The sequence below is a fragment of the Lygodium microphyllum genome, chromosome 12 (assembly GCF_053477565.2).
Source record: "Lygodium microphyllum isolate KBCC chromosome 12, Lygodium_microphyllum_v1.1.10, whole genome shotgun sequence".
In the NCBI taxonomy this organism is placed as follows: domain Eukaryota; kingdom Viridiplantae; phylum Streptophyta; class Polypodiopsida; order Schizaeales; family Lygodiaceae; genus Lygodium; species Lygodium microphyllum.
The window spans coordinates 128476912-128502155 of record NC_141146.1 but is presented as its reverse complement, the minus strand read 5'-3'; the positions used below and the strand labels follow the sequence as shown (position 1 = coordinate 128502155).

The 25244-nt window shown below is 46.6% G+C and overlaps 1 protein-coding gene across 5 annotated transcripts in view; it reads left to right on the top strand.

Annotated features, from left to right (window-relative positions):
- The window catches only part of LOC148028254 (uncharacterized), a 346086-nt gene that overhangs the window by 212414 nt on the left and 108428 nt on the right, over positions 1 to 25244 (top strand). For all 5 annotated transcript variants that reach the window (XM_087690038.1, XM_087690039.1, XM_087690041.1 and 2 more), the window contains exons 25-30: positions 11191 to 11377; positions 11595 to 11882; positions 12029 to 12172; positions 12475 to 12666; positions 12747 to 13166; positions 23665 to 24711. In XM_087690038.1, coding sequence (XP_087546164.1) covers positions 11191 to 11377; positions 11595 to 11882; positions 12029 to 12172; positions 12475 to 12666; positions 12747 to 13166; positions 23665 to 24711 — 2278 coding nt within the window. The remainder of the gene's footprint in view (positions 1 to 11190; positions 11378 to 11594; positions 11883 to 12028; positions 12173 to 12474; positions 12667 to 12746; positions 13167 to 23664; positions 24712 to 25244) is intronic.

Here is a 25244-nt window from a genome sequence, read left to right as displayed (position 1 = left end):
ATGGGGCAATTTTGCCGGACACTGCTTTTCATGTGGTAAATTAGGGCATTTTGTGGCCGAATGCCCGGAACGGCAACCGTCTTCTGAGGAGGCGCAGGTTGTGCAGCCCAAAGATGACATGGTGCTCGATGCCCCGGCACAGGAGACCCTTCAGCCACCTACTATCATGGATAAAGGCAAACAACAGGTCCGGGGTTTGGATTCTCCTAACACTGACTCGATTGAGGCACGACAAAAAAAAGGTAAAAAGTTGGACGCAGGCCTGGCAGATCCTGGGCCTAATGCTTCTCTGGATTCCGTGCGCACGTACACGCGCAGGAAAGACATGGTCACCTCACAGCAGGACGCGCGTACTGTGGCCCCGTCCGCCCCCCGTCATCTGTCTTCAAGGAAAGTCTATTCAGAGGGCCGCAAGGGCCCACCTGCTAAGCTGGCATTTGATGCAAAAGGTAATGTGATTACACCTTGGGATAGGCGTTATCCCCGCCCTACTCCCAAGGCAGTGGATTTCCCTTCTACCTCTAAAGTAGGTCGCCCGAATTCGTCTGCAGTATTGGCTGATTTTCTGGATGAGGGTGTCCTGGATGCCCTCGCGGAAAAGGTGCAATCGAGGCAACAGGCGCCTCGTTCCTGACTTCCTTTTTTGAAAATATATGAAGATTGCCACGTGGAATGTGCGAGGCATTTGCTCTCGCCATAAGCAACATACCATGTGGTCTGTCTTGCATGAGAACCAGTGGGATGTATTGTGTGCAGTGGAGCACAAAAGTCACGGTGAGGCAGGAAAAGTTGTGGATTGCCATGGATTCCTTTTGTTTTATGCAGGGACACCTGCTAAGCACTACTCGGGCGTGCTGATGATTGTCCATGAGAAATACCAGCCTGTTCTTGTTAAGAATGATGTGCAGGGCCGATTTCTGGTAATCGAAGTCTTATTTGAAGGAGAGATTTTATGGTTGCTGGGACTCTATGCTCCGAATGATCCCGTATCTCGATGGGATCTATGGTCGACTTTGCAGGGCTCCATGGCACTTGGTCGCAGGGGGTTTTTGATGGGAGATTTCAATATGTGTGTTGACTCTTCTCAGTCCACCTCAGGGCATTCGGTCATGGATACGCCAGAAAGCCGGGTGTGGAACTCCTTTGCTTTGCACGTACTTAAGCAAGATCTTTGGTCGTGGCTTCACCCTTCTGTTTCAGGTTTCACTTTTCATTCCGCATAATATGCAACCACTTGGTCGCGATTGGACAGAATGTATATCATGCAGGGGGATGATTTTCTTCCCGAGATGCTGGAGATGAAGGTCTTGCAGCAATATGCGTTGTCGGATGATTTCCCCCTCCAGCTTGAGATGCGGGCACAATCCATTGCACCTTTTATGCAGTTGCTGAATAAGCTCCCTTTACGCTTCAATTCCTCTTATTTGAAGCATCCAATTTTTCAGGGTTATATGCAGCAATTGATTGAGAGGTTCTTATTGGACTTCGCCTTTGAGGGCTTGGCTTCGTTCGCACGCCTGCTCTCTAATGTGCAGCGGGTTGCTCGGCAATATGGGATTCATAATGCCTCTCTTTGTCGCCGTCGTCGACATGCAGCAGAGGACTTATTGGCCTTGGTCCGTTCCTTGCTCCTGGATTCCCCAGATGATGATTTTCTGTTGTCCCTTGAGCGGCGTTTGGCCCATCTTATTCAAGTATTTACCTTGAAATCTTATCAGCAGGCCAAGCTGCAAAACTTGACTGACACATTGCAAGATAGTGCCTGCCAGTCTCATAAGTTCTTTCTCGCCTTGCATGCTTCTCCGGCTCGCGAAAATATGACTCGACTCCAGGATTCGGAAGGTCGCATGGTCACTGATCCGCAGACCATTATCAATATGTGCAGAAATTATTTTATGGATCTTTTTGGTTTTTCTTCCTTGCCGTCTAGCCAGGTTACGCATGCCCGCTTGGTCTTCTATCATCTGGTCCACGAGCAGGTTCCATTTGATATGCAAGCCACTTTGGAGGCGGATATTTGCGAAGAGGAGGTTATGGATGTCTTGTTGCACCTGCCTAAGGATAAAAGTCCTGGTTGGGATGGTTTCACTAATGAATTTTTGAGCACTCGGCCACGCAGTTGGTAATGCCATTGGTGGTCATGTTTCAGCAGGTTTGGGAAACAGGGGTCATGCCTTCTTCATGGAAAGAAGGCCTTATCAAACTGATTCCCAAGGTCCCTTCGCCGTCAAAGTTGCAACACTGGAGACCAATTTCGTTGATGGGCGCGATGTATAAAATCTTTTCCAAAGTGCTCGCAAATAGGCTTCACAAGCACCTTCCAGCTATTGTGCACCCTCTCCGGTATGGTTTCATTAAGGGCCGCAACATTTTGCATAATATCTTAAATGTGCAAATGGCTATTGACTATGCGCGGCACTCCAATCAGCAAGTGGTCTTGATTCAATTGGACCTGGAAAAGGCGTTTGATTGTGTGGACTTGTCTTTCCTTGCAGATCTTATGTCTGCCATGGGCTTTGGTGTCCGGATGTCCCGATTAATCTACACCATTAGTACTGAGGCTTCTTCAAGAGTTATGCTTAATGGTGGGGTTACAGAGCCATTTGTCCTTGCACGCTCGGTCAGACAGGGTTGCCCTTTGATTCCTCTCTTCGTTGCCCTGGCGACTCACCCTGTCCTTTCAATGTTATTCTCCATGGCGGCTTCTGCCCAGCTGGCAGGGTTATCTCTTCCTTTGGGGCAGCACTTCATTAGCCAATCTTTGGCTGATGACTCCTTTATGATTTTGCAGGCGGAGAGGGACAACATTCGCAAGGCATTAGATGTTTGGACGCTTTTTGGTCAAGCCTCTGGTCTTCGCATCAATGCCTTTAAGTCAGCCATTCTCAGTTGCACGGAGCCGGATTTACAGTCGTTAGGCTGGCAGGGCCAGGTGGTTTCCCATGGCTCCATTGTCAGGCATCTTGGATACCCATTGGGGGTGGATGTACGGCCAAAGGACCTGCTGGAGTGGATTTCACAAAAACTGGCCGCGAAGGTTATGTATTGGAAGTCGCAAGCCTGGCCGTTCCATGTCCGCCTCAAAGTGGCTCAGACAATTATGCTACCAATGCTGACGTATTTCCTGCCACTACTGCCATGGACGCCCACTACTTTGAAGGCTCTCACCCATCCCATTCGTTTCATGCTATGGAAGAAAGATTCACTGCAGGCAAGCATTTCCTGGATTTCATGGTCACATGCATGTACCCCTAAGCGCATGGGTGGTGGAGCTATTTTGGATGTAGAAACTCATATGCTGGCTCTTCGTTGGTCTCTTTTTCGTGCCATGTGTGTGGATCATCACCCGTGGACCATCATAGCGCGTTATTTTCTTGAGGACAGCGGGCTCCGCCAGGATAACACACGGCTTCGGGCCTCATGGTGGCATGTCCTTAATGCTGACTCTCGATTTTCCAGTCCCTCTTCCTCTTTATTACTGCACTTGGTCGGCTCTTGGAAAGTGGTGCTCCAAAAGACCCGTTGGCATCCTGTAGGGGACCGCTTGCAGACTAATTCTTTCCAGTTGGAATTGTTGGCAGTATCCAGATTACTTTCATGGGAAGATAAACATCAGCTCAGACCAAGATTTAACCGCATGGCCCGTTTGGGTGTGACTTCGATTGCGGATGCTACCCTTGCTACTCGCAATGTCCTCGCATCGTTTCGGACTGCTAGGAGACTTTTCAGGATCCCGTACGGATACCATGATTTATGGGGGAAGCTTTCGTCGGAACTTCAGGGTAGGCAACCCTTTCTTGCCCTGGCTATGGATCGCCCTTGGCAGGACTGGGACCTTGCAGGCCGGTTGACTCTGGAAAAGGCCTCTACTAATCAGGTGTATCATCTTCTTATTAAAGATCACCAATGGCTGGGTGTGAAAGCTAATACTGTTTGGGGCCTGCGGAAATCACTGTCATGGTGGCAGGCAACGCTGATGGAGGGATGGCAGAATAGGGCACCTTTCAAATGCAAGGTCTTTCTGTGGCGGGTAATGATTGGTGGTCTTCCTCTTGCCTCGGCCCTTTCCAAGCGTGGAATCTCGAATGGCAATTGTTTCTTCTGCACCACTACGGCGGAATCGGCCCGACATCGTTTTCTTTCTTGCCCGCTCGCCAAGAATATCTGGTCTCTCTTGTCCCAAATCTGGCGCACAATGGTGGGGTCCTCACTGACTCCTTTCGATTGGGTTTTTGTGCGCCCAAAGTATCCCACGCCGCCACCGTTACATATGAAAATCTTATTTCCCTTTTTCAGATACTGGGGATGCTGGCAGATTTGGACCACCCAAAATGCGTTTCTCTTTGATTCGGCCTCTAATGTACCGCGAGATATTGCAAGGCTTAAAGGGCTCTTGCATTGGCAGCTAGATCTCATCAGGCACTTTGACTTGCTCCCCCGGGAGGATTTGCATTCTTGGCATTTGGCAATTGCCTCTGGGTCCTTGCCGTGATTGGTGTAGCCTTTTTAGTATACTAGTCCGTGGATTTCCCACACGTTGGCCTACGGCCCTCGTGTCTCTTGTACTCGTGTAATCATGTAATCTTGTACTTTTTTCGTAATTAATACAATTACCTTTTACGAAAAAAAGAAGAAGAGAGAGAGAGAGAGAGAGAGAGAGAGAGAGAGAGAGAGGCATGCACGTTTCTGCCTTCCGTGAGATGTTGACTCGAGGCATTTGCTGGAGTTTGCCAACACTCTGCTTGGTCATTATGTTCAACATAATCAGGAAGTCTTTTCTGACTCTGCAACTGAAGATGTTCTTGAAGCCACTGTGGACCCAAAAAATGTCTAGCGCTCCTTTTCAGTGTTTCATGAACGCGTTGTGATACTCTTCTTCAGTGGTTGGATCCCATAGGTTTCCCGTATTCGCCAGTGGCTGCAGAGTTTGCTACAAGGGGAATGTGTTGAAGAGATTTTTGTTATGCCCCGAGGCGTTTTTTAGGTGCTGTTGAAATCTGAGACGCACCGTGCTACGCTGCTGTCTAAACTGCCTTTGTTCTTTGATCGCCATTTGGTCCATGTTGTGCCATGGCGCCCAATGGCAGATTTTCAACGCTTGGCACAACGTGAATGCCTTGTGTGGGTTGAAGTGGAAAAGTGCGCAGCTATCTATTTGCCAATGTTGAAGGACGCCATGGCCGCTGTGGGCACTGTTTTGGTTCCTCCAAGTCTAAGGGCCGTGAATTGTAATCAGTTGTGTATGTTATGGGTCACTGCTAGGAAAAAGCCTGCTTGGTTACGTCTCAATTGCTCTGGCATGCATTCTTTACACTTTCGCTTGAAATGGGGCAATTTTGCAGAACATTGCTTTTCGTGTGGAAAACTGGGGCATTTTATGGCCGAATGCCCAGAGTAGCACCACACTTCAGATGCTAAGCATGTTGCGCTGCCCATGGAAGATATGGTGTGTGATGCTCCATTGCAGGATGGTACCCACCCACCTAATGTTTTGGACAAAGGTAAACAATAGGTTTCGGGTTTGGATTCCGGTGGCACTGACTGGGTTGATGTATGCGCAAAAAAAGGCAACAGGGTTGTTGCTCGCACGGAGGATACTGTGCCTACTGCCTCACAAGATTCCATGCGTACTTATATGTGCAGGAAAGAAATGTTGTCTTCCGAGCACGCGGCTCGTGCTATGGTTTCCTTTGCCCCCCGTCCACAGCCCGCTAGGAGATTGTATTCGGATCGTCCAAAGGGTCTACCTGCTAAGCTGGCTTTTGATACCAGAGGCAATGTCATTACCCCGTGGGATCGTCGTTATCCCCGTCCCATCTCCAAGCCAGCAGATATGTCGTCTACCTCCAAATCTAGTCCTCAGAACTCTTTTGCCGTGTTGGCGGATTTCTTGGATGAGGGAGTCCTGGACATTCTCGCAGAAAAAGTCAAATCGAGGCAAGCTGTGCCTCGTACCTGATTTTGTTTTGAATACACATGAAAATAGCCACGTCGAATGTGGGAGGAATTTGTTCTCGCCACAAGCAACATGCCTTGTGGGCTGTATTGCATGAGAATCAGTGGGATGTCTTGTGTGCTATTGATCACAAGAGTCACGGAGAAGCCGGAAAAGTTGTGGATTGCCATGGCTTTCGTTTGTTCTATGCAGGGACACAGGCCATGCATTATTCGAGTGTGCTCATGATTGTACATGAAAAATATCAGCCTGTTCTTATTAAAAATGAGGTACATGGCCGCTTTCTAGTGATTGAAATTTTATTCGAAGGGGAGATCTTATGGTTAGTTGGCCTCTATGCTCCGAATGATCCTTTATCTCGCCGGGAGCTTTGGCATACTTTGCAGACTTCCTTGTCACTTGGCAGACGGGGCATCTTGATGGGGGATTTCAATATGTGTGTTGATCTTCCCAGTCCACATCGGAGCATTTGGTAATGTACGTGCCGGAAAGTCGTATGTGGCATGAGTTGGCTCTTGATGTTCTTAAGCAAGATCTTTGGTCCTGGCTACACTTGTCTTCTATAGGGTTTACTTTCCATTCTGCGGAGTATGCAACAACATGGTCGCGGTTGGACCGCATATACATCATGCAGAATGATGATTTCCTTTCTGAGATGCTCGAAATGAAAGTGTTGCCGCAATATGCCTTGTTGGAGCATTTCCCTCTACAGCTTGAGCTGCTTGCACAACCCATTGCACCTTTTCAGCAATTCCTGGAGAGACTCCATTTGCGTCTCAACTCGTCTTATTTGAAGCATGCAAATTTTTAGGGATATATGCAGCAATTGATTGATAGATTCTTATCGGACTTCTCCTCTCAGGGCACTGGTTTGTTTGAACGATTGCTCTCTAATGTGGAGCGGGTTGCTCGGCAGTATGGGATCCATCATGCCTCTCTTTGTCGGCGGCGTCGACAAGCAACGGAGGACGTGCTGGCTTTGGTTCGTTCTCTGCTGGTGGATACTCTAGATGATTAATTTTTGTTGTCACTGGCAATGCGTGTGGCTGATCTTATTAAAGAGTTTTAGTTGAAATCTTATCAGCAGGCCAAATTGCAACATCTGACGGAGACTTTGCAAGATAGTGCGTGTCAGACTCATAAGTTCTTTCGAGCTCTCCATGCCTCTCTTGCTCGAGAGAATATGACTAGACTCCAGGATGCAGAAGGTCACACGGTCCTTGATCCGCAGACTATTGTGCATATGTGTAGGAATTATTTCCTCGATCTTCTTGGTTCCACTTCTCCACCTTCAGGCCAAACTACGCAAGCCCGTTCAGTCTTTTATGACCTGGTCCGCAATGAGATTCCGCAGGATCTGCAAGCTACTATGGAGTTAGATATTTGTGAGGCGGAGGTTATGGATGTTTTGTTACACTTGCCCAAGGATAAAAGTCCTGGCTGGGATGGTCTCACCAATGAGTTCTTTGAGGTTTTTGCTACCCAATTGGTGAAACCATTGATGGCTCTGTTTCAGCAAGTGTGGGAAAGAGGGATCATGCCTTCCTCTTGGAATGAAGGACTTATTAAACTGCTTCCAAATGTTCCTTCGCCGTCTATGTTGAAACATTGGCGCCCAATTTCTTTGATGGGTTCTATGTATAAAATCTTTTCCAAAGTAATGGCGAATTGGCTCCATAAGCATCTTCCTGGCATTGTGCATCCTCTCCAATATCATTTCATTAAGGGCCGAAACATTCTGCACAATGTATTAAATGCGCAATTGGCGATTGATTATGCAAGGCATTCTAATCAGGAGGTCGTACTGATTCAATTGGACCTGGAAAAGGCTTTGGGCTATCTTGACTGGTCTTTCCTTGCAGAACTTATGTCTGCTATGGGCTTTGGTGCTCGGATGTCTCGTTTGATCAACACCATCAGTGCTGAGGCGTTGTCGCAAGTGATGCTGAATGGAGGTGTTACTGAGCCATTTGTTGTTGCCCGCTCTATCAGACAGGTGTTCCCTTTGAGCCCTCTCTTCTTTGCCCTTGCGACTCATCTAGTTCTTTTGATGTTATCTCATATGGCAGCTTCTACTCAGTTGGCTGGATTGTCGCTTCCTTCTGGACAGCATTTCATTAGCCAATCCTTGGCTGATGACTACTTTATGATTATGCGTGCGGACAAGGATAACCTTCGCAAAGCATTAGATGTTTGGGCTCTCTTTGGTCAGGCTTCCGGTCTTCGCATCAATGCTTTGAAATCAGCCATTCTTAGCTGCACGTAGTTGGATTTGCAGTCATTGGACTGGCAGGGTATGGTTGTTCCCCGTGGGTCCATTGTCAGGCATCTTGGGTACCCTTTGGGTGTTGATGTTCCCCCAAAGCAGCTACTACAGTGGATTTCATACAAGCTGGCGGCTAGGTTTCTATATTGGAAGTCTCAGGCTTGGCCCTTCCATGTTCGCCTCAAAGTATTCCGGACAATTATGTTGCCAATGCTCGCATATTTGTTGCCATTGCTTCCCTGGACTACTACTACACTGAATGCTCTTACTCAGTCTATTCGTTTGATGCTATGGAAGAAGGATTCCTTACATGCAGGCATTTCCTGGATTTCTTGGTCGCATGCGTGCACCCCCAAACGCATGGGTGGAGGAGCTATTTTTGATGCACAAACTCACATGGTGGCACTCCGTTGGTCTCTTTTCTGCGACATGTGGTCGGATCGTCACCCCTGGGTCGTTATCAACCGTTATTTCCTTGAGGATCACGGGCTTCTGCATGGTAATATTCAAATCCGGTGTTCTTGTTCGCATGTTCTTAATGTCGATTGTCGGTTCTCCAGTTCGTCATCATCTCTGCCTGCCCATTTAGTATGTCCTTGGAGACTGGTCGTCCGGAAGGCTCGGTGGCATCCAGCGGAGGATCGCTTAGCTACTAATTCTTTTCAATTGGAATTGCTGGCAGTCTCGCGGTTACTTTCATGGGAAGGTAAACACGAGCTTCGACCAAAATTCAACCACATGGCACCTTTGGGCTTAACTTCAGTCGTGGATGAGCCACCCTTGCTAGTCCCAATGTGTTAATATCGTTTCGTACAGCCAGGAGGCTTTTCAGGATCCTTCATGGATACAGGCATTTATGGGAACAGCTTTTGAGGGTGCTCCAGAGCAGACAACCGTTTCTTGCCCTTGCTTTGGATCGTCCCTGGCACGATTGGGACTTTGAAGGCCGGCTGAATTTAGGCAAAGCTTCAGCTAACCAGGTGTATCATGTTTTGATTAAAGATCATCAATTTTTGGTTACTAAAGCTAATACTCTATGGGGATTGTATAAATCCCGGTGATGGTGGAGGGCAACTGTGATGGAGGGCTGGTTGAACAAGACACCCTTCAAATATAAGGTCTTTCTTTGGAGGGTGATGATTGTTGGTCTTCGACTTGCTTCAGCTCTTTCCAAGCGACGAATCTCCAACGGCAACTGTTTCTTTTGCACCACCAGTGTGGAATCTTCTCGTCACCGATTTTTTTCTTGTCCCATCGCTAAGAAAATATGGTCATTCTTGTGAGCCGTTTGGCGAGCAGTGGTTGGTTTCTCGCTACGCCTCTTTGATTGGGTTTTTGTCCAGCCCAAATACCCCACACTGACACAGCCACATATGAAGATCGTGTTTCACTTTCTTCGATATTGGGGCTGTTGGCATAACTGGACCATTCGGAATGCTTTTCTTTTTGATTCCGCCTATAATGTTCAGCGGCATATTGCTCGGCTTAAGGGTCTCTTGTATTGGCAGCTAGATCTTCTCCGGCATTCTGACTTGCTCTCTTGGGAGGACTTACGTCCCTGGCATATGGCAATTTCCTATACGTCTTTGCCATGACTTTGTAACTCTTTGGTCGTCTAGTTCTCTTTAGAGAGACAGTGTGTGCTTTACACATGATGGGGCAGAGCCATTGTGTATAATGTAATCATGTAAACTTGAATCCTTTTTCGTAGTTAATACGATTACCTTTTACGAAGAAAGAGAGAGAGAGAGAGAGAGAGAGAGAGGGAGGGAGGGAGGGAGGCAGGGAGAGATGGTGCCGCCTGCTCGTGCGGCCCTGCTTACGGTTGTCTGAGCTGTCGGCCCTGCCTGTCAGTCTTGGTCGTTTCTGCGCCTATCTGGCCCCTTGCGCGACCTGTCATCGGTCGTCTGGCCCGTCGCCTCTGTTATCTATCGCATCCCGCTGTCGTCCGTTTGAACTGTTGGCCCTATGCCTGGTTCGCGACGGTTTGCGCCCGTCCGCCCTGGTTTGCGTCCGTCCGTTTGAACCGGGCCCTATTGAACGTGGCCTCGTGCTTGCCCTGCTGCGCGGTTGACTGTCCTGCCCTGCCGTTGTCTGCTCGCCTTGTGGTTCGCCCTCTTGCACCTGCGCTGTGAGGGTTGTGCCCTGTCACTCGCGTTATTGGGACAGGCCACGATTGAAGCCGCTAGTCCAGTGCAGGGCCTGTTCAGCCTGAGAGAGAGAGAGAGAGAGGCCTGTGCGTTTTTGCCTGCCGTGAGCTCTTCACTGGGCGTCTGACCGGCATACGTAGTGGTACAATATGGCTGGTCTGGATCTGGCTTTTATAGACCAAACGGTGGCCGCTCTTGCTCCGGATTTTGACACCCAGGAACTAGAGGATATGGTTCCGTGCACAGAAGAGATGGCGCCTTGTCTTGACTTCCAACCTACGGGAAAACGCACCAAGCATACTTCGGAAGAGACAATGGATCGTCAGGATCGTTCCTATGCTCAGGTTGCTTCTGATTCTGTGGACTCTCAGGACGTTGACTGGGAGCATTTGCTGGATTTTGCCAAGACTCTGCTTGGTGATTATGTTCAACATAATTAGGAAGTCTTTTCTGACTTTGGAACTGAAGATGTTTTGGAAGCCACTGTGGACCTCAAAAATGTCTTGCGCTCCTTTTCAGAGTTCTATGAACACGCTGTGATTTGGACTTAACCATGCCATTTAGGATGAAATTTACCACCAAACTCTGCATGAAATCAAGTTGGTAGGGAATGACACTGGAAGAACATATATTGGGACTTAAAGACATGCCATGTAGGGCTAATTTTCCACATAAAACTCCCATCACTATCAATGGCAACTGAAAGTCCTGACATCTTGGCAATTTTCATAAATTACCTTTCCTGAGATTAGTTAGTTTTCAACTCAAACATAACTGTGTTGGTAAGCATGTTGATGTTTTTATGTCTTTCCACACAGCTATGCTGGACGTTCTGAGCTTCCAGATAATCTTAAGGCTTTATTTAGGCCGTGTGCAATGATGGTTCCTGACTATGCACTCATAGGAGAGATCAGTCTTTTCTCATTTGGATTCCGTCAAGCAAAGCCTCTTGCCCGAAAGATGGTTACAACATTCAAGCTTTGCTCAGAGCAGCTATCATCTCAGGTGGACTGTATTGTATTGTTATGTTCATTAGTCCACAGCATTAATAAAATCTCTCTTTTTCTTTTTCTTTTTGGTCGGGGGGAGAGAGGGTTCTGCGTAAATGCTAGATTCTATGATATTTGCATAAAATGACAGTCTTATTTTTCAAGGTTCTGTAAGCATAATGTGGTATATTCAAATGCTGAACCCCACAGAAATTTGTATGCACATCTATCAGGACCATTATGACTATGGTATGAGGGCAGTTAAGAGTGTGATTGTGGCAGCTGGAAATTTAAAGCGTGCCTACCCAGATGAGAATGAGGATGTTTTGTTGCTGAGAGGACTGCGGGATGTCAATGTCCCCAAGTTTTTGAGTCAAGACCTTCCCCTTTTTGCTGGTATTATTACGGATCTATTTCCAGGGGTGCAACCACCAAAGATAAGCTATGATGATCTTCTTCAGGCTTTGTCAAGAGTTTGCTCAGAACTGAACATCCAGCCTGCTGAAGCATTTACAACAAAGGTTTTTTATCATTTCATTTGGATGCCCAATAATATATGAATTGTTGTTGCTATTCTTGATATCATTGACATAGACAATGGTTTGGATATTGAATGTCTTATATGTAGTGTGATTGAAGTGTATGTGGTGCACTTTGTGCACTTCAGGTTATCCAACTCTATGAGACTACACTAGTAAGGCATGGCCTCATGCTAGTTGGACCAACAGGTGGTGGAAAAACTATGTGCTATCGCTCGCTAGCTATGGCAATGGGTTTACTCAATAAGGATGGATCAACAACATATCAGAAGGTTTGCAGAATGTGCCATAGAACCTAAGAGAAATTAATGTACATTTGTGCTATTTAAAGCATCAAAACATGTCTTCTATGTCTATCTTACTTCAAGGCTGAAAGCCATACCAAGCATTAAGAATCAACTTTCAGGATGCCAAATTTCATGAACAGAAAAGACTGATGAAAGTAATGACCATTCATGAAAATTTGGAGAGGTGGTTTTACAGTCATTCTTCTCCATATGTGCTGTAACCTCACATTGTTTTTGAGTAGTGTGTGTCAACATACTACACTATGTTGACCAGTTATATATTGCAGGTGAAAACAGTGTGTCTGAATCCCAAATCAATTACAATGGGTCAGTTATATGGAGATTTTGATGAAAACACCCATGAATGGACGGATGGAGTTCTGGCCTGCTACATGCGTGAGCTTGCAGGGGATCCTTCTCCAGATAAAAAGTGGTTAATGTTTGATGGGCCTGTTGATGCTATATGGATAGAGAATATGGTATGTGCTTTTCCCCTCATTTCTTTTTCCTCTTATAGTTTCTTACAAGTGTAAAGCTAACGCCACGATTCCTATTGCAGAACACAGTCCTTGATGATAATAAGAAGCTATGTCTTGTTAGTGGTGAAATCATTCAAATGTCACCAACAATGACCATGATGTTTGAGGTTGAAGATCTGGCTGTTGCTTCACCAGCAACAGTTAGTAGATGTGGCATGGTATACATGGAACCTAGTGCAAGAGGCTTAGATGTGCTATTCACATCCTGGTTGCAGCGTGTACAACCCGCAATACAAGCACATAAAGATAAACTTCAGTTTCTTTTCAAGGAAATTGTTGTGGGTACTATCAGGCTGGTGAAGAAGAGCCTGAAGCAGACGGTGGCGACAACAGAGGACAATTTGGTGCTAAGCTTATTCAATGTCATGGATAGTCTTCTAGTTGGCTTCAACAAAGAGAATGGGCAGCTGAATGAGGAGGAGAGACAAGCATTGTCTCAAGTAAGGTTGCACAAGCCTCTTCACCTCTTAGTTGTTTCACAATTTTTTGTTGTGCATGTCAAAAGCTTATCGTCCACTGTTTGGTTTTAACAACATTGATTTCGTGAATTTAATGTGGCCTTACAAATCAAGGCTTTCACAGGGCAACATACAGCAGTTTGCTAACATTCATGCATAATGTGGCCATTAGGATACCAATTAGTTAACAGAAGTAGATGTTCCATGACCTGGAAATGCAAGTCTATTCCTCAGAGGAGGCTATTAAGCAGCTATTAATGTCACAGAACATCCTGCCATGAACACTGGAGGAGGTTATGACCCCATTGGAGTTTCTGTTACTTGCATGAGAGCCATCCTGTTTCTCTTCCTTCTACAGCTATTGAAAGTCCTTCTGAACTTAACGAATCCCCCATATAAGTTCCAGGTCAGTGCTTGGTTGCCCTCCAGCTCCTGCTAAAGGGTTTTCTGCTCCTACTGCTGCAAAAAGCGTATCCTTTCCTTTTCTTTGAGGTTATCAGCAAGGATCCATCTGCTTTTGGCATCATCCAAAACATGTTTTAGAACATCAATATCCGATCTCTTCTATGTCATCATATAAGCAGTTGAAGTGAGATTTTTTATAGATAACACCATCTCTTCATGATGAAGATTGTTTCTTGGAATATCAATTGCTTAATACAGTTATTTAAGATGATACAAGAGCTTTGCATATCGTGGCCGGAGCTATTGCCAATATTTACTCTCCAAGAATACCACTTGACTGCTGAACCTACATGTGCCAAAAGATCTTACCTAGATGGACTCGGATATTTGGTCTGTAGCAGCCTGGTATTCAGGATGGCTTGGTGTCTTTTTATAATAGTAGAAAGTGATGGTATGTGCCAAATGCACTGTCAATGATTCCTGGCATGCTATTGCCACAATCTTCATCTTCCTGACCATGGCTGAATAGGATCTGAGTTTCTGGTGGAAATTCCATATGTTTTTTGGGGGTTTTCTTCAAATTCCATGGATGTTGAAGAAATGGATGCTTGGAAAACTTTCTTTTTCATCTTCAATTTCAAGACCCATGGAGTTGAACAAACTTCAAGTAGGCTTTCTTAGCTTAGGTCAATGTTAGGATTCAGCACTTCCTCACACATTGGCTGCTTTTATGTGGATGGTTGGTTCAGCTTTTATGGAATATGATTTGCCTACAATAGGGAACTACCTTTCTTAAGGACTCTCTACTCCTGCAGTTCTTCAAAAATTTCCTTCCAAAGCACAGCTTACTTCTTAAGATCTAAACCCCATATGACTGATGATCCAAACATGGATCACATCATGGAAACCTATTTGCAAACTCTTGATTTCTGGCACCTGACATAGAAGATACGAGAGTTGACTATGCTAGCTAGTTTAACATGATCCAGGTTCAAGAGTAGATCCTTAAATCGGATGTATTCCCTTATCATGTTGTTTTTTTCTCTCTTACAGTCTTAAGTACATGTTACATGCAATGTTTTGATTATGTGCCCTTAAGTGTAGATTATGTAGCTGTAGGCCCATATACAAGCTGCTATTAGGATGCAGCCTTGATGATAATCATGATGTCTACACAAAAAATCAACGTGCCGTTAGTGCGTTCGACTGCCCCCGCCCTGCTCGCGGCTCTGCTCACGCCTGCCCCGCTCGCGCCTACCTTGCTTGCGACTGCCCGACTGCGTCAGCGCCATTGCGTCTGCCTCTCACCAGGCTCTGTCCTTTGCGTCAACGATTGTCCACCATCAACCTTGTTGTGGCAGCTCTGTCCTCTGCCTCACACACGAAAAGACCTCCCAAGTCGACCTACTCTTGTTCCTCCATCTTATGCTGCATGTTCGTCTGCTCCGTTAATTGCTTCTCCTCTGCAAGTTCAGAAGGAGTTGCTTGCGTCAGCGGAGACGTGATAACACTAGCAATCGTTGCTCCCTTTGTCTACAGCAACATTCCCCCCCAGTATCACAGCAGCTAGCTCGGTAGGTCCTTAGCAGTGACGCACAATGGAAACCTCTGGTCAAGACGCCGGTGCATTGTGCGAGTGCCCCCCAATCAAACACCTTGTGCCTTGTCCTTTCTGAGGAACAGCTCCTTTCCGTCCATGCCATAGAGCTGGAACTGAAAGAAACAACAATCTTTGGATGGGTCATAGGACACTCTCCATTGAGGACCCAGCTTTGGGATTGACTTCACTCCACGCTATGCATAGGCACAACGTAGATTGTGGAGGCAGTTCTCATGGGTTAGGGGATCTTCATGGCTCGACTCACCTCTACGGATGCCGCTCGTGAGCTAGTGGATAGCTCACCTTATGCCTCCATGAAGGGGGTCATCTATATGGTCCCCTCGTATAGTGGCTTCACAATGGAGGGATTCGCGCTCCACAACAAGTTTCCTAGACACCCAGTCACCCTTCTATTCCCCGGACTAGCGGTAGAGTATCGTCAGTTAGTGGAGGACTTAGGACGGCTTTTCAGCACAGTTTTTTCTTCCTCCTTCGTGGATGCAGTGACAGCCATAGGAGTCCCCAAGGTATGAGTGGTTGTGAAAGATACAAAGAACAAACCTAAGTTTCTTGAGATTGAGGTAGGCAGACACTCTTTAAGGTAGTAGGTTATTGTGACAGGGTAGCTTGGTAAGTGCCTGCGATGCCATGACTTTGGGTATCACGCAGTAGATTGCACGCGTTTCGGAGCCAAGGCAGTTCAGCCGGCAAACCTGCAGGTGGATGCTGATTGTTTTACACGGGTCCAGTGACGACAGAGTGAGACAGCAAGGGGGGCCTCAGCCATCCCCTTAGACACAGCCACGGTGGCAGAGAGCAAGAGGGCGGGTGATGGGCCCCCGTTAGAGCACCCCACAGCCCTCCCACCGAGCAGGATTATAGGTCTCCACCCCCAATACCCACTGAGGTGTCACAACCTACCCCACTCGAGATCCCCTAGTCCCCAATCCCACCTCCTCATGGATTGCCCCTTGACCCTATTCCACAGCGCCCCCCCCCCCCCCCTTTTCTGGGGCTACTCGCCCCCCCTCACACCTGCCTTATACTTCCGATCGCCCCACAATCCCTTACTCTTCCTCGTTCCCACCATCTCCCACGCTGATCACCCACCTTGATCCTCACCCAGTACATGTGCCCCCCCCCCCCCAAAATGCATCCCCCCCCTTTCCACAAAGGGTGTTGTGTCTTACATGCCCATATCTTCTCTTGACAAGCAACCTTCCCTCCTCCCCCCCACCCAACCCCCCGCCCCCCCCCCCCCCCCCCTTTTTCCACCCCCAAGATAGCCACTAGCTCATCTGTCCCTGCCGCCCATCGCACTTTCCCTCAACAGGCGTTGTTGCTCCCATAGGAGTTTTTTTGCAGTGGTCCGTGGTCGCGTTTGAGAGTGGTAGAGCACGGAGAGTTTCCACTACGTCTGGAGGTGGGGATCTTTGTGATCCGCAAGTCAAGGAGCGGCAAGGTCCATTTACTAGCACCACCGGATGGACCAAACTATGCTTTCTTCTTTCAGACCTCTCATTCAGGAGACTGGATGATGACACAGATAGAGCAGGAAGTGAGGGGGCAGGTTGTAGACGTCTCCTAGTGAATGGGTGAAGCAGGGCTAGCACTCTTTTTCCAACAGTGGCCAAGCTGCATGATGGACATTACTTGGTGGGCTGGAGTCGAGGTCCCATATCTGAGCATTATTTTCGAGCCCCTGCCCAGTGGAGCTCAACGATGGTTGGATGTGATTGAGTGGTCCCTCGCACAGGCAGACCTCCATGGTGGCATCTATCACACCCATGGTCTACCTGAGAGCCACCATGGGGGAATGGAGTTCACCCTCCAGGCTTGCAGCCAAGCACATTCGCATGCCTCATAGCTCTTCTTCTTCATCAACAGCTTTCACACCGGAAAGATGCCTTTTCGGTCAGTAACAGGTTTCCCCATGAGTCTACACCTAACATCTTGGAACGTGACAAGCCTCCACTATAGTGGGGCACGTGGTTCCAGGATATTGATTTTTCAGCAGGAGTTGCATCTTGCCCTTGCTGGATGGATCAATATCTTATTTCTTCAGCAGCACAAACTCACCCCCTCCTAGGCCCATCGGGTGGGGAAGGTACTTCCAGGCAGCACACACACCTACTGGGAGTATTCAATTGGTACCCACAACAGGAGTGGAGGTGTATGTACCTCTATTGGCCCGAGCCTTACCGCTTGTGTGCGAGACCACGAGACGATTTTGGCAGGGAGGGTCCTATGGATCAGAGTGGATTTAGGGGACTCATGCCTTGGATTCCTCAATGTTTATGCTCCTACTGAGGTTAGGGCACATAGCAGGTTCTGGATGGAGATTGCAGTAGGACTTCGAGAGGTGGACTCTTGGATTGTTGGAGGAGACTTCAACAACCTAGAGGCCTTAGAGGACCAACAAGGTAAAGGCAGAGATTACCAAGGTATGGCAAGGGAGGAGCAAGAGGCATGGGAGGTCTTTCTCCTCACAGTAGGAGCACATGATGCTTGTCGGGACCCAGCTCTTCACAGGAGCGAGAGGTCGTTGGACTTCTCTTGGGGATATATGCAGTTGGGCAGAGCTCTTTTGGAGCAGCTGGACCGGTTCCATGTGGGAGAGTGGGGGTGCTCTCAAGGAGGCGAGGTCGGGCAATTGGTTGGCACCACTTTTTCTGATTAGTGCTCGGTTCTCACCCCTGATGCACCCGCTTCAGCCCTTGACATGCGATCCTGTCAGATCCTTGACTCGATCTACAGGAGGCAGGAGGTGAGGAGGCAGATTGAGTAGCTTTGGAATAGGGAGTGGGCTAGGGTGGATGGGATCGCAGAGGAGGTTGCAGAGGTCATAGGTGAGTCAAGCAGGATCTGCGAGGAGGCAGCCCTACATGCTAGGGAGCAGAGTTGGGAGGAGGAGAGGGCACGCGGGCATGACCTATCAGCCACTCAGAGACTACTCCAAGATGCACCAGGGGATCCCACTTTCCACACGTAGGAGGTGCACATACAGGCAGCCCTTGTTGGTCTAGAGGATAGGCATTCTGAGTTCTCCTTTCGTACCTCAGCAGCCTTTTGGGCGCGGAAGGGAGACACGATCTGCATGGGAGTTTTTTCAGGTGCATCAGCCTCTCACCTCTGGAGATCAGATTTGTAGCCTCGGTGATCAGTACGGGAGGATTCGCTCTAGCCCAAATGAGGTGATGGAGATTGCCACTGACTTCTACAAACAGTTTTTTCAGCAGGAGGCACTCTCAACTAGAGCACAACATTGTAGACAGCAGGTTTGGGATTGCATTCTGTCCCTTGTCATAGAGGAGATGGGATGCTCCCTCCTAGACCCCTTCACAGAGGAGCTAGCTGAGGCTTTCCATGCATAGGATGGGCAGAAATGCGCGAGAGGATGATTTTTTAAAGGCCTTCTTCACTACCTACAGGGAGGTGGTGAAGGACCCCCTACTATTGACCTTTCAGGAGATTTTCAGCTCAGGATAGATGCCAGAGAGTTTATAGGGAGGTCTTGCCAGTCTCCTCCCCAAAGGGGGAGACTGGTTGGAGCTGTCCTAGTGGAGACCAATCACCTTGTTGTCAGCGGCCTATAAGGCATTGGCCAAGATGATCTATAGTCGACTCTGCTCCGGTTCTTCTTGACATGATTCATGACACCCTGACAGGTTTTGTCCATCATAGGAGCATCCTAGACAATGTCTTCACTTTCTTCAAGGTGACCCAGTGGGCTCAGCATAGTGGTCAGGGACTGGTAGTACTCTTGAATTTCGAGAAGGCGTATGACAGGGTTAACTGGGATGTCTTAGAGGCACCGTGGCGAGGTTGGGCTTCCCCTAGGCATGGATCAATGGGGTTTCTACACTTTATAGATCGGCCACTAGCAGGGTTCGCATTGGTGGTAGGAGGGGGGAGGAGTTTCGGCTAGAGAGATCTGGCCGGCAAGTCTGCTCTCTTTCCCCCTATCTGTTCTTACTCTTTGTGGAGGCGATGTCTTACTTGCTCCACTCACGAGTGAGCGGGCTACGTGGCCTTCGACTTCTGATGAGGGAGGAGACTGAGTTGTTGGACTCAGAGTATGCAGATGATACCGCTCTTTATGTAGAGGATGATGAGCTGATGTTGGAGAGAGTGAGACTAGCTCTGGAGGTATTTTACACTACAGTTGGAGTGAAAATCAACTGGCAAAAGTGAGTTGGTTTTCTTACAGATCTTGACTCTAGCATGAAGTGGGGTGTCCACTTGGGGTTCAGATGGGTGAGCAGGGGACATTAGACCCCCCAATTTGAGAGCCGGTGGAGCTTGGTGAGGTCTGGGCTGCTAGATTCTCACTCTTAGGTATCCCCTTACAGGTGGCAGGTAGAGTGGGCGGTGCCCCCTACAGGACTTTCTTCGCCGTGTAGGATGGGAGGCATTTGGTTCTTGGCAGAGGCAACAGGATGAGGAGATTGTTGTCCTTGGAGGAGGATTTGTGTGGTTGGACTTCAGGGGAAGACCTGGCGACTAGACCCTTATGTGCCTTGGGAGAAGTTTCAAGAGTGGCGACTTTGGATATGGGAGAGTAAGCCACTTGTTGAGCTGGAGTGGGACCTTGGAGAGTGGCTATGGCTGGCCACTGCGGTTGCCAAGAAGACATTGGGGTTCGTGGAGTACACATCCAGGTTCGGTAGACATGTACTGATGCAAGAGGACATGGATTGGGCACCTTCGCATAGTAGATATTGGGTAGAGCACAGCATCACGGATGCCTTCCGTCGGACTTTCTGGCGTCGCTTGTGGGACAGCTGGAGGCCAAGGAGGGTGTCATATTTCCTTTGGCTTTTGGCACATGGGGGTCTAGCTGTTGGGAGTTGGTTGGCTTAGATGCAGCAGGATGGAGGTTATAAGCACTGCCCACAGCAACACTTGGAAATTCCAAAGCACTGCCTTTGGTCTTGTGAGGCGGCACAACTGGTGTGGAGAGGAGCTTGCTGTATTCTCCATCGTGTTGCACCTAGCCTTGGATCTATCTCGTGGGGGGCTTTTTGTTGGCAGGCAGTCATCTAGGGCCGTGACCTTTTGTATGAGGCTGGGATGTAGGACACGATTTTTCTCATCGAGGCTGGGTCTTATGCAATGGTTGGCTTGGAGGCATTACCCATTCGCCAAGTATTGGAGTCCATAGCAGAGCGTTTAGAGGTATGGGAGATCATAGGGAGTCTTACAAGATGGCACATTTGGAAGGCACACTGTTAGGTGGTTTACGGCGGGGAGTGCCTTTCCGTATATGCGACTTTGGTAGAGCTTTGGACCTCGATCATCCACTCCCTCCACGGCCATTGGGACCAGGTGCAAATCAAGTATCGAGCTTATCAGGAGCTCTATCTTCACTTTCTGCTCACTTGGGGTGGCCATGACCTGTTCTTCACGATGTAGGGGGGCAGACCGAGATGGTGATTCACCCCTCCTCCATGGCTTCTTGCCCCCATCCCTCCCAGACCGCCTTGAGAGGCTTGTATACATGATGGATTTGTGATTTGCATCAGCACTAGCTAGTTTGTTGAGCATGTGCACTTCGTTGTAATCACCCTTTTGAGTGATATAATTAGCCACATTTTACTTGCAATAAATAAACACGATGTCCTTCACCTCATCCTTTTTAGAAGGTGATGCCATAAGTTTATATAGACCTATAGGCTATAGCGCAAAGTCCCCATGGTAATACACCGGCTCTGCTCAAGGAACAATTCCATGTGCACCTCTCGAGCAGCTGCACATCATGACATGCTCATTGGCAATGCTTCAGGTCACCAATCACTACTTTGGGGCACACCCCTCCTTTTGGATCTAAGCCCACCACCATACCCTTGCAAGAAATTGACCAAAAGAAGAACTGCTTTGGCCATTAATTGTACTACATGCGTATCTAGAAAGTACGCTTGTCTGCTTCAAAATGTTATGCTGAGTCCTATGCCTGCTCTTGTTGGCCCCTGTCCCCCTTGTCGACTCTGCAATCAAGGAGATTGGGCCACTCCCACTCGTTGGTCCTTTCAAATGAGAAGGTGTTCACTCATGTAGCTTCAACTGTATCCAAGGCTCAGCCCTTCCAAATAAAAAGTGCCACTCATGTAGCTTGTTCCAAGCCAAGCGGGGCTTAATCATGAAGGTCTTCCCTCCCATAGCCACCACTTTAATCCTACCAGGCTGGTGTGAGAAGGGGTGTTCCTACTACTCCCTACTATTCCCTTATACCATAATAAAGGTGTTTGGCAGGTTGGGGGAAAAGGAGAGGTCTCAGAGTATACATCAAGAAATTGAAGTTGCATCCCTAGCAGTAAGAAGTGTGCCATTCATAGTTATCTGAAACAGGGGTTTAGAGCCCCGAAACAGAAATGCCGTAATCAAAGTTTCAGAAACTTTGAACTAGATTTCAATATCAAATTTTTTTTTGGAGGATTCTCTGAAAACCAAAATTGCTGTTTTGGGGGGAGGCCTCAAACCTCACCTAGCTGTGTTTTTGTTTTTGCCCAACACACAATGTGTTCAAGTTTTTAGCTTTCATTTCTAGCCTTCGACTTTCTACTTGTTTACATATGTTTGCATGCCTATTTCTCTTTGCCTATTTCTCTTTATTAAAGGCAACTATATTGGGAGGATGCATGAAGTCACAAAAAGATTTACATAACTATGAAGGTTATTCTAACTCTTAACTCTTGGTAGCAGCTAGTAGCTTCTAAATAACAAATTTATTTTGTGTGTTTGGCAATGTAAGCATCTATGTAAAAGCTTAAGTAGTAACTTGTCAAGTACAACTATGCACAAACACCCACTTTTATATTTGTATTTATAGTTTGTGGGTTCTTGTTTTGCTGTTTCAAACTTAGGCTGAAACTTTGGTTCGCAACTTCGAAATGCATTTCCATTTCCCTATTTCCAAAACTTATAGCAACTATGGTGCCACTTGTACGACGCTGCCCTGTCTTCAAGCTATCATCCCAAGTGGCTTTCCATCAATCTCCATCAATGGCCAATTACTCCCCTTGTGTCCCCTTTCAATTGAGGATGGATATTATCCTCCAAAATCTGATAAGAATTCCTACTAAAGGCGATGTCCCAAGCTACATTGGACACATGAGAACTTGCACAACTGCTCCAATCCATCCTTTTGACATTTCGAATCCAAATAGTGGACTGCATTTCAATATCCTCTTGGCAGTCGTTTGGTTCATGAACCAACATCTTGTAGAATCCATATCAAGAGGTTGAGAAGGAATGTTAAGTGGGGAAAGGTCAATGGGGGATAGTTAAGATCCATCACAAGGAAAGCCTCTAATCTCCTCGAAGGATGAAGTGAACTCCTTGCACACACTCTCCCCCATGAAGTAGAAGCTTGTAAGCTTGCCCTCCTGAAATGATCCCTCTAGTGCAAGCTTGCTTGAAAGGGTCTTTCCTCCTGATGGATGTCCTGCCAAGCCATCTTTGCATGGGAATGAGCAATCTATCTGAACTCAGCAACAAGCTCTTGGTAAGGCAGTGCAACTGAATTGGGAAAAAAAAAGTCTCTCCCATCTACCTTTGAGGTGAAAGTTAGCAAAACAGGTCCTTGCTCAGTGTTGCAGAAGATCCTGATCATTTAGTCTCCATGGTTGCCAGTTTAGAGTGCATCATCCATTCCCCTTCAATAGCCAAGGGATGTATAAAAAGGGTGATAATTGGGCCTTGAGTCTCCAAAAGCCAAGCTGAGAGTTGTGTATTTTCAATACAATAAACAGTGCCAGTGTAGGAACAGCTCACTCTTGTATATTTACGTCGAGCTATTATTTCTGAGTAACCTGAAGGATGATGTTGAGATGTAATGTCCATCATGCAGGCATACCATAATGTGGTGAAGAGCTCAAGTTAACCAGTAAGTGGTCTTGTAATGAAATGTCATGTTAGTTCAATCAATTTCGATAGAGAATCATATAGATATTAGGTTGCAGCAATAATTGTGTTGCAAAGTAAGCTATGTAATGAAATCTTGTGTTCACTCAGTATAATTTGAAAAATGAATATAATTGAAGAGGAAACTGGACACCGTTTGAAAACATACTCCAAATTGAAGTAGTCGACTCATTTATCAATTTATTCATTGCTTGAAGATCTAAGATGGAGAGTAGAGTACTCCAAAGGCATGATAGCTTTACACCTTCATAAACAGGGGGAAGTTGCTCTTTCAAGGCATTTGAGCACTTTGTCTTCCTCCTTGTAAAGGGCCTTTCTTTTCCACCAAAGACAGGACTTATGGTCAACTAAACCAGCAATATTTTGCTCACATCATAAACTGGTTGCATGAGGAGATAACAATTTGATTTCCAGTTTACAACTTTTATCAGCTATTTAAGTAAATGTTCACTAGTTTGGGGGAATTGTAACGTCTTCATCAGAAATTAAGATTTATTTCTTTTTTATGATTTGATTCTCAAAACTTGTTCATGCAATTTGGATACTCTGCAGGTGATTGAGCCTGTATTTATGTTCTCTCTAGTTTGGTCAGCAGGAGCTACATGCGATAATGATAGTCGGGCTAAGTTTGATTCATACCTTCGTGACACTTTTGCTGATTTACATTTGGAAAGGCCTCCGCCAGATGAACTAGATATATTTGGCTACTTCTTTGACCAGAAGACTCTTAACTGGATAGACTGGATGCAGACCATCCCAAAATATGTTTGCAATCCAGACAAGCCCTTTTCTGAGCTTATAGTCCCCACAGCTGACTCTGTGAGGTTGAAGTACATATTGCAGTCACTGATTGAAATTGGTAAACATGTTCTATGTGTTGGAGATACTGGGACTGGGAAAACTCTTGTGGTACAGGACAAACTTTTGAATGATATGGATGCATCGTATGTGCCAATATTTATTAATTTTTCAGCCAGAACAAGTGCAAACCAGACACAAGATTTAATAGACTCGAAAACAGAGAAAAGGAGGAAGGGGGTATTTGGTCCTCCACCAACTAAGAGGTTTGTGATTTTTGTTGATGATGTAAATATGCCACAGAGGGAGAAATACTTTGCCCAACCACCCATCGAAATTCTTCGCCAATGGATGGACCACAAAGGATGGTATGAGAGAAAGCCACCATGTGCATTCCGCACCCTTGTAGATATTCAGTTTGTTGGTTGCATGGGCCCTCCCGGGGGGGGCAGAAATCCAGTAACAAATCGGTTTCTCCGTCATTTTAATTTTCTCTCATTCAATGAGATGTCTGATGAAAGTTTGTTTCTGATCTTCAATACAATATTGGATGCAACATTAAGTGGAAAATTTACTGACATAGTGCATGAGGCTGGAAAGAACATTGTTTTAGGGACAATAGGAGTTTACAATTCCATAAGGAAAGAACTCCTCCCAACACCACTTAAGTCACATTATACTTTCAACTTGCGGGACATGAGCAAAGTTATTCAAGGTGTACTTCGTGCCGATCCTAGTCGTACACAAACATTGCATTCTATAGTCTCACTTTGGCTACATGAAGCAATGCGCATCTTTCAGGTTTCTTTCACCCCTTTTTATGACTATTTCAAGTCAGATTGCAGGATGGCTTTGCATTCATTGTTAATTAAGTATCTTAACTATATGAAGTTTTTTTTTCTTGTAGAATTTTTTGATTAACTTGCACAATGCCAGAAGTGAAAACTTACCAGGAGTTAGGGGAATAAATGTACCTGAGACAGTTGCTATTATTTGTGCATCTTTTTTATTCACGAGAGGTTTTATGAACTAATCACAAACTTCTTTATTTCATGAAAGTCACAGGCTTTTTTACTCGTGAGAGGTTCTTTGAACTAATCACAAGCTTCTTTATTTCATGAAAGTCAGTGTTGTTGCCTAATTAAAAGCATTAGATTCACGCTTCAGTATTTCTAAGAAGAAACTTATGCTAAAGGCCAATATGTTTATCTTTGCATCCAACTTTAAAAGTTATAGAATGTCTATGAATATGTGATATAGAAAATTACTGCCACAAATAAATAAATAAATGAATAAAATCAAAAAAATCATGGTGCTAATCCCTATTGATCTAT